General features: G+C 34.8%; 1 protein-coding gene and 1 pseudogene across 1 annotated transcript in view; one reads left to right on the top strand and one right to left on the bottom strand.

Moving 5' to 3' along the window:
- Nucleotides 1-5298: 5298 nt before the first annotated feature.
- LOC106672834 lies at nucleotides 5299-6735 on the top strand (annotated as a pseudogene).
- A 2762-nt stretch (nucleotides 6736-9497) lies between these two features.
- Nucleotides 9498-18278, bottom strand: part of LOC106672758 — an 88520-nt gene continuing 79739 nt past the window's right edge. The window contains exons 5-8 of the mRNA XM_014404422.2: nucleotides 17412-17610; nucleotides 16446-16490; nucleotides 16280-16387; nucleotides 9498-9916 (exon numbers count right to left, since the gene is read on the bottom strand). Coding sequence (XP_014259908.1) covers nucleotides 16290-16387; nucleotides 16446-16490; nucleotides 17412-17610 — 342 coding nt within the window. The 3' untranslated portion in view covers nucleotides 9498-9916; nucleotides 16280-16289. The remainder of the gene's footprint in view (nucleotides 9917-16279; nucleotides 16388-16445; nucleotides 16491-17411; nucleotides 17611-18278) is intronic.

Genomic DNA, 18278 nt, shown 5'->3' with positions numbered 1-18278 from the left:
ACATTTTCTTTATCCTCTTACTGTAGTGCTATTTTTTCCCTTTCCTTAGATTTTCAATCTACTCAACACCTTCAAATTGCGTATCATTTCTGCATTAGATTTTTTTTACTATGTTTATAGAACTAATTTTATTTCTAATATATGTACAAGTAAGGAAGCTTAAAGCTCTATTTGTTCTTTTGAAATAAATAATTCCCTTCATGCTAAAATGATCCTTACGGCCATTTTGGAAAAAAAAAGATGACTAAGGGTTTTAAATTTTATGGGGTAATTTTATCAATTTGTGCAAGAAAGGTCCCTATCCAGATGTTCCTTAGGTGAGAAAATGGCGAGTTGATTTTTCATTTCATGTGTGATGGGGCGTTATTCCAGGACTAAGGTCCCTTTCTGAGTGAATCATTCCTTCCGTCTACTGGACTGTTGAAGGCCTACAGTTTCCTCAATGGGATAGTTCACATGTTCACCATACATTCTGCATGCTCAAAAGAACAACTGTGCTGGAACTTCCAAATGGAAAAGCATATACCACAAGTTCCTTTGAAACTTGCTAAGGTTAATGATGTTGTTAAGCTACAACCATACATCCCAGAAAAATTCGTGCCTTTTTTATGTCTCTAATTAACTGGCCAACCATTTCTGACCAAGTAGGTGATGAGAACTTCAAATAATTTTGAAAATGATACATTGAGTTTTTTTTGTTGGTTAACTTTTATGGTATCAAGTTTATATTGAATCAGTAAATCATTTAAATATTCGTTTGAGCCTTTTTTTACCGCATCACAGTTCATTCATGCAAGAAGGGACCTTAATTCGACAGCTGCTTGTATTTTTATTGTTTAAATAATGAAATCTAATGTTTTTAATATACGCTACCTAAATGAACGCTCAGAAAAAATTTCAGAGAAAAATATCAGTTACAAAAATACGGAAAGTTTTTCAATTTTCTCAAAACGTTAGGAAAGCCATTAGGACCATTCTCGCATAAAGCGAGTCAAATAAATAAATAATATAGAAAATATCAGACACTGCACAATTTAAACATAAATTTTCATAAATTAGATAGTGGGTGAATATGACAGAATGCAAGGGTTGATCTGAAATAGTCACGTCTTCAGTCTTTTAGCAATCCTTTGTCCATGAGTACAGTACACTATTCACTGCCTGCAGGTTTTGGGAAATTTATTGAATTTAATTCTGGTAAAGTCGTGGGAGGTGAGGACATAAAAGGTCTCGGTGGAGAATGTAGAAATTTGTCCTCATTAAGCAAAAAATTTATAAAGTATGTTTTTTGCTATAGTTTTTTATTGAGTGCTTAGGGCTGGTTATGCAATGCATTAATTAAAAAAAGAAACGAAAAATAAGTCATAGAAGTTTGAAAAAATCGTCGAAGCCTTTCTGAGCTTGTTAAATAAGGTGCAACGTTTTGATCGTGCTGGTCGGGATTGCAAGCAGAAGTCTATAGGAGGAAAGGACCGCCAGGGGGTTGGACGCGATGGCGTCAGGATAAGAAAAGTGAAAGAGGCAAAGGCAAGAATAGAATAAACGAAAAACGCCCTCGTGGCAGGGCAAGGGGGAGGATTTTATGTACCGGAAACAGATAAGGGAGGCAAACAAACGGAAGTACGGGCGCAGGAGCCGAGTGGTTTTCTTTGATGACGTTATTTGTTAGAGCCGAGTAATGGATGCAGGGCATAGCACAGCAACACGTCCTACATCTATACATAAATCGCTTATTTTATCCATTCTCTTTTGCTAGATTAGAGGTTTTCACAGATCCAGTTGAAGGATTAACCGTTCGATTTCTCTTCTTTCCTAAAATGACCAGCCATAAACATATTTCACAAGTTATATATTCTTTAGTGGACAGAAACATGACAATTTCGTTGATTAAACCAGCAATATTGAAAAAAATTGAGCTCTTTGTTATTAAACATTCCAAATAAGTCAGAAGATCGGATTTATCTAATCATCTATCATTTATTATCTTGAGGCTTTACAATATATAAAAAACTTAATTTCCAGTTTAATAGAATTATCATAACCTCAAATTGCTCTACCTTTATACTTACTACTTATTTAGTTTTTGTAGGGTTCCTCGTCTATAGATTATTTTTTAAATAATTTCTTAGCTTTTTTATTTTTCTAAAAAGGGTATTCTTTACGCAAAGTTAGTCCAAGAGACCCGTGGTTTTGATTAGATTATGTATTTCATGTATGAGTTTTAAGCTGTTTTTAGGCACTCTTCTCTGGCCGAAATAGAGGCATTTTATAGTTTTATTTTTTTATAGTTTTGTAGTTTCAATTTCGTTTTTCTTATGCCCTTTGAAGAGAGTAAAATGGATAGCTAACTTATTAAAAAAAACTCAGAGGGAGGACAGGCGAGACAGCAAGATTTTCCTGATGACGGGCAGAAAAAAAAGAAAAACACCCCGAAACGTAGACGTGAAATAAATAACCTATATCAAAACCACGTGTCTCTTTCACTAACTCTGTCCAAAGAATACCCTTTTCAGAAAAATAAAAAAGGTAAACAATATAAAAAAATATCTTATTTAGTAAATCATAAATTCAAGAATATTTCCTGATGCATGGAAAAATATGTTTTATCAAACCTGTTTTAAATCTTGTGATCATTCTGACATTAAGAATTACAGATATGTATACATTCAATCAACCATACCCAAGCTCTTTGATATTTAAATCACTTTACGATATTCTGGCTCCAATATGTTGTAACATTCTAATCTATGAACAACATGGCTTTGTTAAAGGCAAATCTACGCTAAATATGGTAATGATGTGATTTTACTGATAACTAAAGGCGTTCAATAGAGTAAACACCCCCAGATTGGTCAATAAACTGTCTTGCCTAAGCTTTCATTGGTTAATAAAATGAGCTAAAAACAAAGCTTAAAGGTTAACAAGCTTTCTAAGCCACCGCGGTTGGGATCAGGACGCTGTCAACAGCTAGGTCAGTTCAGCAATCAACGCATGCAGTTCTTAGATCCAAACCCATTCACGCAATAACTCATTCTTAAATATATTAGATAGAAATCTACATACCATTACTTAATTAGGGTGGTGGAGTACTCGATATTCCCCATCACATTTGGGTGGGTGGTACTCAATAATCTGCCATCAGCCTTCCAACTCTACACATTCACGCTAATAAATAAATTCACTCCAAACTCAAGATAGGTACACAAAACTATTAGTACTATATACAATAAAACGGGAAGGCCCCTCGGATCTGCCGCACTCGAGCACAATTTACATATTGGGTGGCATTCCAACGTGCTCTATGTATGGAACCAAGGAATCAGGTCGGATTCATCAACCAACCTTTCTCTGCATGCCAGACACATACGCGGTCTTTGGCTAAAAGCAAGTCTGGGTTTCAACTGCGTATGGCCAATTCTAAGTCGGGTTAGGAAGATCCTTCTTCTGTGGTTTAGATTTGCTCAAAAGTAGGTGTTCGTGTGCCAACTGTAAGCTTTTGGTCATATTGCTTTTGTATAAAATTATTCACACTCATATTGTCTGTGAACAAATTTTATGTTTAATTAATTTTCGTATTCCCTGCTATTCAACTCTTTCGAACATCCTTCCAACAACACTTCTTAAAAAGTACTAATAAAAACAGAATTATGAGACTTGGAAATAAGGTGTTAGATGTGATTGATTTTTTTTCAAGAATTAGTTTAAACAAAGATAACTTTTAACAGTATTTATTCATAATTGTTTTATTACTTTTCGTTATATTTAACTGTTATTTCTGTATATTTTTATTTATTTGTCCTTCTTTCTTATATTATATCTATAATTGTATACATAAATTTATGTACATATGTTTTAGTTGGTCCTACTACATTAGCACAAAGATGGTGCTGAATTACAAAACATCCGAGGACATGGGAGTAGAGGGCATCGCGAGAGCGTAGGCCATGTAAGAAAAGAGGTTGCATCCTAACAGAATTTTTAAAAGGAAACTGTAAATCGAATGGACATGTAAGGACGATTGGTATATCACAACACGGCACGTGTAGATTCTGCAGAGAAGCAGAGGAGGCATCAACACAACTGCTACAATAACAAACTGTGGTGCCACGTTTGCCCGCAGAAGGAAGTGTTTTCGGATGTACAACGTAACCGTAGAAGAAATTCAACCACTGAAACCGGGCCTATTGACAAAATTCCTGATGAACTAAGGCTCCGGTGTCCTATAAGTACCTAATATAGATAGTACAGAATACAGGAGGGAGTATGTCTTAAAGGGCGCAATAAACAATGTACCATGAATTAATACATCTTCATCTACTAATCAACGGGAGGGAATCGAACTCACGACATCTGGATTTCTAGTCCCTCTCATAAGTCACTTTGAATATAAAATAATAAATCAAATAAATTTATACATTTGTTTCAATATTTATATTTAATTGAAAATAAAATTAGGATATATTATAAGATTATTACTGCGTTTCTACTATTTTGTAAATGTGGATTTACTTTTGTTTTGAATTATTTTTACATATGTACATACATTTTACATATTTATATACATTTTTATACATATTTATATTTGTATTTAATAGGATATTTGCCTGTCTGAAAGAAAATATATAAATAATTACCATGTTAATATCGGTGAAGTGAGGTCAGTGTTTGCATTCGGCTATGTCTGAAGAAAGACTGAAAACCCAATAAATACAAAAACAAGTCTCACTTAACCGATGATTTGATTTTGATCGAATTTCTGCCAATGAATCTGAATTATTCGTCAGAGAATAACAAAGAAGAACAAAGTAGTTTTAATTAAAAATATAAGTGTTTGAAGAAAACACAAACCTTTTTTCCAAATAGCAATTGTAGCTATCTATCTATTAATTAAGGGAATAGGACTGATTTGAGTTTCTAAGAAGTATATATGTAGATCTTTAAAAGTAAAATCAGATCCGTAAATTTTTAACATTCTTGAAAACGTTTTATTATTCTAAATGTGTATTTAATGGTTCAAAATTTAATGAATATTTAACTTCGTAAGGCTTTGTCCTTTCCCCTTTGTTTATAACGGCGGGATCGCCATCTTTCAAAGAATTGTATTTTTCAAATAAAAAAAAAATCCAATAACAGTTATTGTGATAGGAAAACATTTATAATTTCCTTGAAACAATTTCTGTTTTTTTGTCTAATAATATTTTTTAAAGGATGTAGATATTTTTAAATATTGTTTGAATAAATAAAAAAACTAGATTTTGTAATTCCTTCACACATCAGCTGATTTTCATACTATTATTGTGCTGAAAGGTTAAAAACTGTTACGTATTATTTAAGAGAGTAAAAAATAATAAGTAATATTTAAATATGCATGTAAAGACGCAATAATCCTTGTTTTATAATATAAAGAGACGTTAGTCAAAGTATTTTAAACCGTGATTTACGCTTGTTTTCATCGGACTATGAGATTTGTAAACGTTCGATCGGTACGAGTTTTGTAAGCGTGTGACGAATTGAGTTGAATATTTTGAGGTCAGTATTAATTTTTTTGTATACAATGTGTGACGAGAGCAACCCCACGACTCTCTATGTTGGAAATTTGGCCCACACGGTTTCTGAAGAATTGCTGTGCACGCTTTTCGCCCAAATCGGACCAGTGAACGGTTGCAAAGTAATACGAGAGCCTGGAAACGATCCTTACGCTTTTGTCGATTTCGCCAGTCACGCCGGTGCGGCGACGGCCCTGGCAGCTATGAATAAAAGAATATTTTTGGACAAAGAAATGAAGGTTAACTGGGCTACATCACCGGGGAACATCCCTAAATTGGACACTAGTAACCACCATCACATTTTCGTCGGGGATTTGAGTTCGGAAATAGATACTCAAATGCTGAAGGACGCTTTCGCACCGTTCGGCGAAATTTCCAACTGCAGGATAGTGAGAGATCCGCAGACTCTGAAATCGAAGGGTTATGCGTTTGTGTCCTTCGTCAAAAAAGCGGACGCGGAAAACGCGATTATGGTCATGAACGGGCAATGGTTAGGGAACCGTTGCATAAGGACGAACTGGTCGACCCGGAAGCCGCCGCCGCCGAGGGATGTCCGCAGCAGGCAGAACAAGCCGTCGACGTTCGACGAAGTTTATAACCAATCCAGCCCGGCGAATCGTACCGTCTATTGCGGCGGGTTCGTCAACGGGATAGATGACGATCTCATCCACAGCATATTCTCCCAGTTCGGCACTATTCACGACATCAAATGCTTCAAGGACAAAGGGTACGCTTTTATCAAATTCGAGACGAAAGAAGCCGCCACATACGCCATTGAAAAAATCCACAATTCCGAGATCAACGGTCAAGTCGTCAAATGTTTTTGGGGCAAAGAAACGCCGGACTCTGGCCTCTCACAAAAACAGGCCAACGGGCCGAGCGTTTATCAAATGGGAACCCAGCAATGGGGGACGGTTTACGGCAATTTGGGCTATTGGTGGCCTCAGGAAGTACAGATGCAGCAGTACATCCAAGGAATGCAGCAAGGCTACTACAACCAGTACGGCTATCAACAGCAGCCCGGCGCGTGGAACGGCATGCTCGAGAGCGGAGCTTCACAAATGATGATCCATCCTCAAGATATTCAACACTCAAATCAAATGCATCCTCCAATGCCTAATTTTCAGTGATATTTTAATAATTTTTCTTTCATTTTCAATTTTGTTTAAAAATGGTAAAACAGATTTTAAATATTCTGTCCAAATAAATTGTGTTGTTTACATTTATATTACTATTGCTTTAGTGCATTACATTATTATTTGTTACCTATTTGTACTTTCTCGTAGATCTAACGAATGGTTAATTCTTTTGAATATACTAAGTAATATAATCGAGGTAAGATATTCTATTACTATCATTTTATTAGGGGGGGGGGGGCAATCTTATACAAATTACATTAAAGAATGTTATGATGAAGTTACGGTTTATAACAACTTTGTACAAGATGGAAGTAACAATGTAAGTGTTCATTAAACGATCTGCTAAATTTTCTTAGGGATAACCTCACGCAAACCTGTTAAGCATGGATCATATATATTTTTTAAATTAATTAATTTTTTTATTTTTTTTACGAGTGTATTTCAACTACGAGGTTATATTCACCCTGTTGTCGTCGTAACAGTAGTAAGAAAAATATATATAACGGTTTAATTTTTCTTGTTTTAGGAATTTAGGATTTAAATAGAAAAACTCTGAAACCATGAGACAAATTGTTATGAAATTTTCAGAGATTGTACGGGTTGGATTCTATTTGCACTTGCACATGCACGTAAAATTCCGTACACAATTTTATCTCCGAAACCAATGATTGGATTTTTATGAAATTTTCAGGGATTACGCGGGTTGCTTTCTCAATGATCTATGCATTTTATACCAATCAGGTAAACATAAGCGCATGCACAAACGTAAAGCCGGGAACACACTTATCCGATGATACGCCATGCGACGCTACCCGATGCTACCCGACGCAAATCCAAACTCCGATTTTCCATATAAGGTTGTATTACCCCCGTGCACATCTACCCGATGCTATGCCACGCTAACCTACCCGACGCTCTGCGATCCCCACTGTCCAGATTTTGGTCGCATCGAGTACAGTCGAAGACAAAAGAACCGGACACTCATATTTTTATTCAAACTACGTGTATTATTGTCGTTACATTAATTACAACATACTTATTTTAATATAAACCAAATTAACTGTGATTAAAAATTAATTAGTTTTTATTTAAAGAATTAATTTTAATGATTTGGTAGAAAATTAATCAAAACACCGGAATACGATTTTTTGATATAATGAATTTAACTAACAATTTATTTTAAGTTTAATTGGAACAATTTATTACACGGTTTTGCTCATAAAATTTAATTAACAATTTATTTCATAGTTTTGCTCGTAAAATTACACCATTTTCGTCGGGTAGGATCAGAACAGGACACTCATATCTTTTGTAGTTTATTTCAAACTAAGTACATGTAATTTTGTCGTTATATTAATTACAACGTGTTATTTTAACGTAAACCAAATTAAACGAGATCAAAAATTCATGTTTTTATAAACTTGTTTAATTATGATGGTTAGGAGTAACTTTATTTAAAACAATTAAGTTTAACAAACAATTTATTAGATGGTTGTGCTCATAAAATTTAACTAACAATTTATTACAAGGTTTTGTTCAAAATAGTGCATTAAGAACAAAAGATGCGTTGCGATTGTGATAGTGATTATTGTGATAAACGCTGTGGACTGTACGCGACGTGTGCTTGCGTCGGATAGATGTGCACACCCCACCAAAACGTGGCAAGGCGTCGGGTAGCATCGGGTAGCATCGCATGGCGTAGCATCGTGTAAGCGTGTTCCCGGCTTAAGTCCTGAAAATTTCATAAGAATCCGACCAATGGTTTTGGAGACAAAGTCGTGTACGCGACTTACGTTTGTGCATGCGTTTATGTTTATCTGATTGGTATAAAATGCATAGATCATCGAGAAAGCAACCCGCATAACCCCTGAAAATTTCATAAGAACCCGACCAATGATTTCGGAGACAAAGCCGCGTACGGGACTTACGACGATCTCCTACGAATTTTATACCAATCGGTAAACATGCGTGTGCGCATGCTCAAAATATGGGAAAGCTATGCTGTCCACCCACTTGGCAGACTTTTTCTATTCCATTCCAGCTCCCATAAATTAGTAATCATTATCCTGTTACACCTTACCTGATAATTCGCTACGACTCTTAAGAAAAAATTGCAAACGAGCAGGCACAACGTAAAGTGTTGTTGCCGGTCAACTAATGCACGGTTGATTTATTACTTTGTTGAGATTTAATTTTTGTTAAAAAAATCGAATTTATTTTAAAAACATCACAGAAAAATATTATTTCCAAGACAATTGAAGACAGGGCATTCGCTCTTCTAGTGGCGTTCTAATATAAACACGTGATTTAGATGTAGACATCTGCTTGTTGACACTGGATCATCAAAACGAACATTTTCAAAAAAACCGAGATCATACGACCTCCGTTTAACAAGTGTGGCACTTAATCGATTTGTCGGTTTTTACAATTCAAACGAATTTCACTTTATTGAACATAAATTATGCTGTTCTTGGTTGACTCCAGTATTATTTTGTACATATATACATCAAAATGGAAATAAATTATCTTAATAGCAAATTAACAAGTGTAAGACATTATTTTTATTATATCTAATTTTCTTAATCGCTCGCACTAAACACTAACAACGATTTATAAAAATGTAATGTTCCACTGATAATATATAATACTCATAAAGTAAGATATTTGATCAAACAATAGTTTCTGTATTACAAGGGAAGACGTTTTAAAGGTAAAACATAGATTTAAAAACCATTGAAACATTTGTATTTTAATTGTTTTACAGTCATTTTAAATCTTTCGCAATAATAAATACATTTTATTAATACGGGTACATTAAATGACGGATAACAAAAAAATATATTTATCTGTTTCTAAACAATAGGATTCTGAAAGTCTCCGAAACACATATTCTAACATTATTTTTCATAGGTAAAATATTTTTCTTAAGCTCAATATATTTTGGTATTTACAATTTTATAAAAAAAGTCAATAGCTATGCCACATTGCCCTTTCGGACCACTATTTGTTAACTCCTCAACCTCGGACCACTTGTTAGATTACTGTTTCTGGTTTTTAATTTTGAACATGAAAAATATTTGAAGGTACAAAAAACAACACACAACGTTACATTTAATCTCGGCATCTCCAAAGATCACCGAGCAGACACATTCAGATTTTCTAGATAACACCAGGTGCTGGGGTATCGACAGTTTTTACAGCCATTTTAAAGTAACACTCATTCAGTCATATCTGAAATCAAAAAACAACTTTGTCATCAAATTGAAAACATTATTTTGAGAAAGGGTGAGAGGGTGAAGGGAAAAAGAAAGAAAAACTTTATTACGTCCTAGGAACAAACAGGTTCCTTCAAGGACAACAAAACAAAAAATACAAATATATAAACTATCTGAGCGATAGAACATTAATTCAAAATGGAATGGTAGAACAATGTAATGCTAAGAATACAGTAATATATATAGTAATAATAATATATATAACACACACATACACATACGTACAGGGGGAGGGGGGAGAGAGGGAGAGGGAGAGGGAGAGTGAGTGAGTGAGTGAGTGAGTGAGAGAGAGAGAGAGAGAACAAAGCAAATACAAATTGTACTTTTCACTGTGTCGGATGGAGAAATCGCCTAAGCGCAGCTCAAAGCGAGGATTGCACTGCGGACCGTAGGGCGTAGACTTTGTAGCACAATAACTTTGAAACCCTCAGGGCTTTGTAATTAAGGTAGTATTGGTGTTTGTACCTTGTCAATAACAGGCTTGTGAAATTTAACAAGTTTGAGTCAATCTTAGTTATTTATACGGCAATAATTCACGTAGTTTTGTAGCTTGTGTTTAGCTTTTGAAATTTGATAAAAATAAAATAATTTAACAATTGTTTTTGAAGTGTTGGTTGATTTTTATGAAAGTTAATTTTTGACCTGCGGTAGTGGGGGCTAAGTTCAGCTAATAGAAATCAGTTGAAAATCGTTTAAAGCTTAATTTTTTAGTGATTTGTCTAAAATACTTCTTTCAGTCAAATTAATTGTTAAATGTGTGGTGTTTAGTGTCCGTTAGTCAGTGATTATTCGGAGATTGTGAGATGCGGTCTGGTGTGACGTAGGTTTTAGAAAAACATTTTCTTTATCGTGCCAACGTTTCGATCTGTATTGAGATCATCTTCAGGGCTTGAGGTTTATAAACATTGTTTGAATTTTGCAAATTCATGTATGATGTGAAAAAATATTAAGAATTTATACAATGCTAGAAAATTTTGAATTAAAAAAAGGAATGAATTTGCTACGTCACACCAGACCGCATCTCACGATCTCCGGATAATTAATTGTTAAAATTGTACTACAACCTATGTATGTTATGCATTCACTCAAAGTCCGTTGTATGTAAAAGGTATGAAATAATCATACATCATATTACTGTTTGCGTTGGGAGGTGGATAAGACTCCGTTTCAACTCGAAATGCTGTTATGACTGGAAACTTTTCCGGTCAAACCTTAAAAGACGTTACAACTACCATTCATGGTAGATTTATCAAACAAAGCCAGAAATCTCAGCCATTTTACCGACGTCCTTCCTGTTTGAACATGTTCCAAGTTTTGTTTAACGAAGCCGGCATGCGAAGCCCCCACGTTCATGTACTTATAGACGGTAGCAGAGTGAAGTTCTGAAGTTTGTTATCCCTTCTTGTCGCCCCCACCCACTTGTTGCGTATTAGTTCCTGATATCACAATTAATTACTTTATGACTTTTACGAAGTTATGATGCAAATGCTACCTAATAAACAATATTTATTTAATAACTTTAAAGGTTCGTTGTAAATCTTCATTGTTTATATAAATAGGCAATTTCACCATCAGCTATTGTACTTACTGCTCAAATAAACTCAAAAAACAATTAATCAAGTTTAAACAAAAGCAAATATATTGGGTTGTCCGGAAAATAATGCAGGATTTTAAGTTTTCATTAAAAAAAATCTATATAAAATATTCTGTTTACGTTTACAGGATTACTGAATGTCAACACTTATTAATCCTCTTCCAAATGATATTGTTTGTTTACCTCTGTAGCATTCCGCTACTTGGAAATAATTCAGTCATCCTTATAATGTCAAAGCGAGAATTTCGTACGATTTTCTTTTACGAGTTTAAACTCGGCCGAAGCGGAGCCCAAACGGCTAGAAACATTAACCAAGTCTGGGGCGAGGGTTGTGTTAATGAGTGCACTGTGCAAAGGTGGTTTAAAAAATTTCGGGAGGGAGATTTCAGCCTTGAAGATGAAGAAGGTCGTGGAAGGCCTTCCTCTCTTAATGATGATGTTCTGCGATCAGTGGTGGAAGAAAACCCCAAAACAACTGTTCGAGAACTTGCAGAGCAACTCAAAGTCAGTAAAACGACCGTCGCTGACCACCTCAAGGCGATTGGAAAAGTGAAAAAACTCGAAAATTGGGTTCCACACTCATTAAACGATCGCCAAAAAATCAGCGCTTTGATGTTTGTGCATCACTTCTTTGTCGAAACAAAAATGACCCATTTCTGGCCAGAATTGTTACATGTGACGAAAAGTGGATTCTCTACGATAACACTAGACGTTCTGGACAGTGGCTCGACAAAGGAGAAGCTCCAAAGCCCCCAACTCATCAAAAAAAGGTAATGGTTACGGTATGGTGGGCTTCATTTGGTTTAATACACTACAGCTTCTTAAATCCTGGCGAAACCATCAATGCTGAATCATACTGTAACCAAATTAATACCATGCATCAGAAATTGGCAGTAATGAAGCCCTCTTTGGTCAATCGGAAAGGGCCCATTTTGTTGCATGACAACGCTCGACCACATGTGTCACGTGTAACGTCACAAAAATTATTGGAGCTTGGCTATGAAACTTTGCCTCACCCACCCTACTCACCGGACCTCTCGCCTACTGACTACCATTTTTTTAGACACCTGGACCACTACTTACAACACATAATATTCAAAAATCAAACGGAACTGGAAAATGCATTTATTGACTTTATCAATTCTAAAAATTCTGAATTCTACTCAGACGGAATTAATAAGTTACCAACACGTTGGGAGAAATGTATTGAGAGTATGGGAAATTATTTTGATTAAAGAACATTGCTTTAAAGTAACTAGTTTCTTTTTTTTTGTTTAATACCAAAATCCTGCATTATTTTCCGGACAACCCAATAGAAGTTTTTGAATGAAAATAATCTATTGTGAGACGTTTGCTAATGAAAGAAGTGATTTTGGTCAAAATTCTTCTTGTCAACCCTTCGTCACTACTTATATTGGATTGTTATCGAACTAAAATATAAAAAAAACTCTTTAAGGCCGAATTTAGTATTTTATTTTACCATTAGCTGTCAAATGCCAGCCACGGCACAAATTCAAACAGCACAAACACAAATAAATTTAACTATTAGTTCTACGTACTGAGGAGATTCAAAATCAAATACTTATAGCACATGGGCATATTCACCGATATATTTCTAGCCGGAGATTATAAAAATACAGCAATGTAGAGAAACACCCGTGGGAGCTCTGGAATCGAAAAGCTCGATGGTTTTAATTGCAGGTCCAAACTAAATAAGTTCAAGAATATACAGACATTGTGAAAATAAAGAAGTGGATGCCGTTGCACGTTGACCATATCTTTCTGCGCTATAGGAATTCAGAATAATGTGAGAGTGAAGACAATAAGAATTCTCAATCTCTCAGTGAAAAAATATAATCGAGATTTGAAAGAAAATAAGTTACAGATTGCCACAGGGGAAGCAAGAAGAGATTCAAAATTCTGCTTCACAGATGCTACAATAAGCCCAATATATTTGCTGCCAGACACTATGATCTACTTCTCGACAGTAGAAAATATTCTACGACTTATAACACATCCGTGTAAGAAATACAACGTTTCAGTCTGGTCAAGATCTACAAGTATCTATTCTGTACTGAAAGGATACAATAGCTCATGACAGGCTTATTTTGTTCTCATGATGGCGAGAAAAAAATTGACGTGCTTGTTCCACGGTAGGATTTTGATGTATCGCAGCAAACTAACTGAAATGGAGTTGAATAAAGTCAGATTCGCAGTCTTATTTTCAAAGGAATGCAATATTAGCAAAGGTATAACAGTAAATTTATTGTTCACGCTGAACCAGCATTGGGTTGAGAGGGTTGATGAAGCTCCTCACTGAAGATGGCGCAATGCCGAAACCCGCGAGTTAAGACGGACTCAATAAATGACCCAATCTGGTTCAGTATGAGCTCACCTACTCACAGACCAACACCAGCATCACTTCTAAATTTATTAAATTTATTTTTAACTAACAGTATTGGGCAGTTTTGGAGTTCTTCTGAATTAACAGGCCAGACGATGCGGAAAAACAGTTGTGCTCAAGTAATTTGCCAAATAAAAATGTCGAAACGTTTCATTTTTTAAATTAGCTTCAGAATCAGGTATGTAATCATAAAATCTAAATACAACCTTCTTAAGAGATGGACGAATAAGAAGAAATATATTTTTGTTGTTTTATGTTCTATCTCAAAAAATAAATATAATTCAGGACAGATATTTTTATTTTGTGATGATACATAATTCCATTTTTCAAATCATGAACAATTCTGTTGAAATATCTTTTATTATATTTTGTTATCTTCTTGCTGAGATGTATAGTTCCTCAGGTCACAGCCATTATTAAGCGGTAGGCCTATTCGTTGTGCCGCGATAGTAAATAATTAATTAAATATCTCACAACATCAATGCCTGATTAAAGAGTTATTTAGGTGTTAGTACTATTAATTTCTTAATTAATTAAAGTAGCGAGGTATATCTATGAAAGGCTTTGGTGAATATTAACATTTTGTGTTGGCAACGTACGTATACAGATACAGAGACCACGTAACCCAAACAGTGACAATCCTTTGAGATCACCCGATGTAAATTAATTTACTGTTCTGCACGATTTATATGGAAGACAAACTTGATTTCCCGAGTTCACTCAGAAATAACAACCCTTTGTGTATTATAATCATTGCGTATATGTATTCTCTAATTACTCTTTATTACCTTTATTAATAACATACAAAGAATGTGACATACAGGGAAGTGAAATATTAAATCAATTACCACCCAATTATATAAGCAGTAAAGTGCAAGTGGGCGTAAAAAGTTTAAAAAACTAAAACTCATATACACCAACATAAACACAACAAACACACGATTGCCTATTATTTAATTTTTGTTAACTCAAGTCACAAATCACTGCGGACCTTATCCAATAGTTTGATATGGCAACATTACCGAAGTTAAATTTTTTTAGAGTTTTGTAAAATTGAGGCTCATTTCCTGCAATACCCAACCATATATGACCCAGTAGAACTGGACAAAAAATGTCAAACGAACAGAAATATGTTAGGAAATCATGAAATGGCTGCACTATTGCAAACACACACACCCATACATTAAAAAACATGCACGCGCAGGAAAATCCATATGTTTTTGTTAAATAGCCCTTCTTTAGCCCAATTTTTTTTTTTTAGGTGACGGTGGGAATCGAACCCACGACCGCGGCGTGAGAGTCTCTCATGCTAACCACTCGGCTACCACTATGTTAGGCTGGCTTTATCCTGGCCCAAGCCTAGTGGCCTTGCCTGAACGCATAAAATGGGGTGGCGCCCAACTCACCAATATTTCTTTGGTCTTTAATATTTCTTTTATTTTTTGTTTTTTGAATTTTGTAAACTATCCCTCCAGTCTTACAAACAAAACGAGCTACCGGGATAAACTTTGCTCTGACCCGGAATAATTTTGGGTGTAACACTTTGGCGGAGCAAAAAATGGCAGTATCATCCACATAGGAAGTGAGGATCGTTTCAGGAAGGGCAGGAATATCTGCAGTGTAAACTGTGTAGAGGATGGGTCTTAAGATTCTTCCTTGTGGTAGCTCTACATCTAAAAGATAGCCGGCTGATGCAGAAGGTCCAATGATTAATGAAATTATCTATCGGTTAGGTAGAATTTTAGAATCAGGTGGTAGGTGAAAGGAAGGGCTCTATTAAGTTTCCAGAGCAGCTCCGATCGAGGGCTTTCTTCACATTTAGAACTAGACCGGAGTAGAACTCAATTTGCTCAAGAGCGCTAGCGATGATGTCCTACTGAACCCAAACTGGTGGTCACGGATAAGGTTACAGGCATGAAAGATGAGGAAAATGTATGTAAGTAGGGTTTTTTTTCTTAAGATATGGCCCATTACTAAGACAATAGGATGATGAAAGGTTATGAGGGTTTGTAGGCTTTGGAATCAATATATCATAATTACCAAATAACTAAAATAAACATGCAGGTGTTGACCAAAACTTGAATGAGAATTAAGCACACCTAGAAGTGTATTAGAATGTACTTGTAGAAGTATTATGTATAATATGATAGTTAAGTGAGGATATAGGAATATTAAAAAAGTCACGCATACACATGAGCAAAATTCTGTCTAAAGTGCATTGGGAGTTTATTCATTGAGCTTGTCATTGAAGATAAAAAATGTTAAAAAAGAAAATTATTTAACATGTATTTAGCAGTTGGTAGCAAAATGTTGGTACGTACATCGACTTAACTAGGCGACAACTGCAATGAGTACGATGAGCAGCCAGTCAAATCCTTTGCGGTTTCCACAATCTTTGGCTTTCACTCCCAAATCTCGCATTTCGGCTTCTGAAAAAGATAAGAAACGTGAGTTGGAAGGAAGGAAACACAAAATTAAATTAATAACCTGGTAAAATGGCTGGTTCCGGGCTGGGTTCTCTCGAAATTCCATCTTGAGAGAGCGTGAAACAAATGCAATTTTAAAAACAAATTTTTCTCACGAGGGTTTTGCTTTTTAATTTTTTCCTAAAATAAATAAAAAAATTATTATCTATATAAACGGTCTCTAGATCTATAAAAATCTTTTATTTTCTGAAGTTCTTATTAAACGATCGGTTTTATATAGCTCTTCGGGTTTAAATGTCAAACTCATAGGATTATGCTTGGTTTACGAGGTCGAATTTTTATACATATAAGAATGAAAGAAATATAAAAAATCCTTACGGTTAAAAAAATTCATCTGAAACGCAAACCTATATTTTGCATTCATTCGTTGTAAAATAATATATTTCTTTTGAAATTGGTTAAGAGCAATGTTGGGACGAAAGATATCTTTAAAGGCTTAAATAACTACTAAGGATGATAGCTAACAAAAATAAAATATCTTTGTAATTTAAAGGTTCTTGGTGTGTTTATATACATATATGTATTTATAATTTGAATTATTTATTTGTATATTTATTATTTATGAATTTGTACTGTATAAGAAATATGTATGCAGTGTCGTTGTTTACATGATTTGTTGTTTATCATTGTAAAAAATGCTGCGTTTATTATGAAGTAAATGATACATTTTGTTTTGTAAAATGGCTAACTAACAATAAACCTAAAAATAAATAAAATAAAAATAAATATTTGTAACGCTTAAATTGTTGATAACTTGAAATCTGTGATGTTTTGTTTAAAATAATCCCTAAATGGTTGCATGCATTAATTGTTCATTCCTAAAACAAAGGAGATTACTACCCCTCCAAAATTATTTAAAATGTAACTTAAACTTATTTAAACACAAAATGTTTGGTTTATTTTTTAGTTTGTTTTTCAACAAGCAATCCGTTTTAGTTGCAGTTATCTTATGAAGAAGCCAGCCTACCTATGTCTCTTGTAGTAAATCTGAAGGGGTCTGACATCTGGTTCCATCCGAATATATTCCTTGCTTGCACTTTTGCTTCGTACTGCGTGGACGGCTCGAGCGACCGTATCAAATAATATTTGTCGTGTGTCAAATTGCGATCTGTTTTGTCGCCTTGAAGCACAACGTCTGTCCACTCTTTCAAGACGGAATGACCAGTCTGGAAAATTGAGCAATGACAATTAATGAACACAAGCTTCGTTATTAGACTAACATTCGAATTAATTTAGTAAATTTGATCGATACGACTCTGGTACAAAAATAACTTGATGGTCGGGAATTTCAAATGGAAGTTCTTGACATTGATATATTTTTAAACAGCTCTTTATCAATACAAAAGGATTTGTTTAGGATCGTTAGATTAGGATTAGGACTTCTTGTGAATTGATAAATAGATTTTTATTGATTGTCGATACAATATACAATAAGAGTCAGAAAGTTATACTTATATGCTTGGTCTATGACTATCAGCGGAGTTGTTGCTTACGACTTTACGTCTTGAGGATTGAAAAGTTATTCATCATTGCAGATTCACGAGGACAGCCTTGCAATGAAGGGCTTTAGAATGATACAGTTACAATTTATAAAATTTAATTTACAAGCAATTCTTTATAGAACATGGAATATGTAATTGTATACAGAAAATTTCCATAGGCTTTAGATCCGCGTGGATCCAAAGTATTGAATTTAATGTTTTTCTTTTGGAAATTTTTAAATTTTTAACCATTACTAGTGGGGACCGCGGTAGCCGAGTGGTTAGCATGAGAGACTCTCACGCCGCGGTCGTGGGTTCGATTCCCACCGTTGCCCCTGGCCCTTTTTTCCCAA

Source organism: Cimex lectularius, unplaced genomic scaffold, assembly GCF_000648675.2.
Source record: "Cimex lectularius strain Harlan isolate CLEC.00 unplaced genomic scaffold, Clec_2.1 scaffold143, whole genome shotgun sequence".
NCBI lineage: Eukaryota > Metazoa > Arthropoda > Insecta > Hemiptera > Cimicidae > Cimex > Cimex lectularius.
Note: the sequence above shows the minus strand (reverse complement) of the source record. Positions and strands in the feature narration are given on the sequence as shown.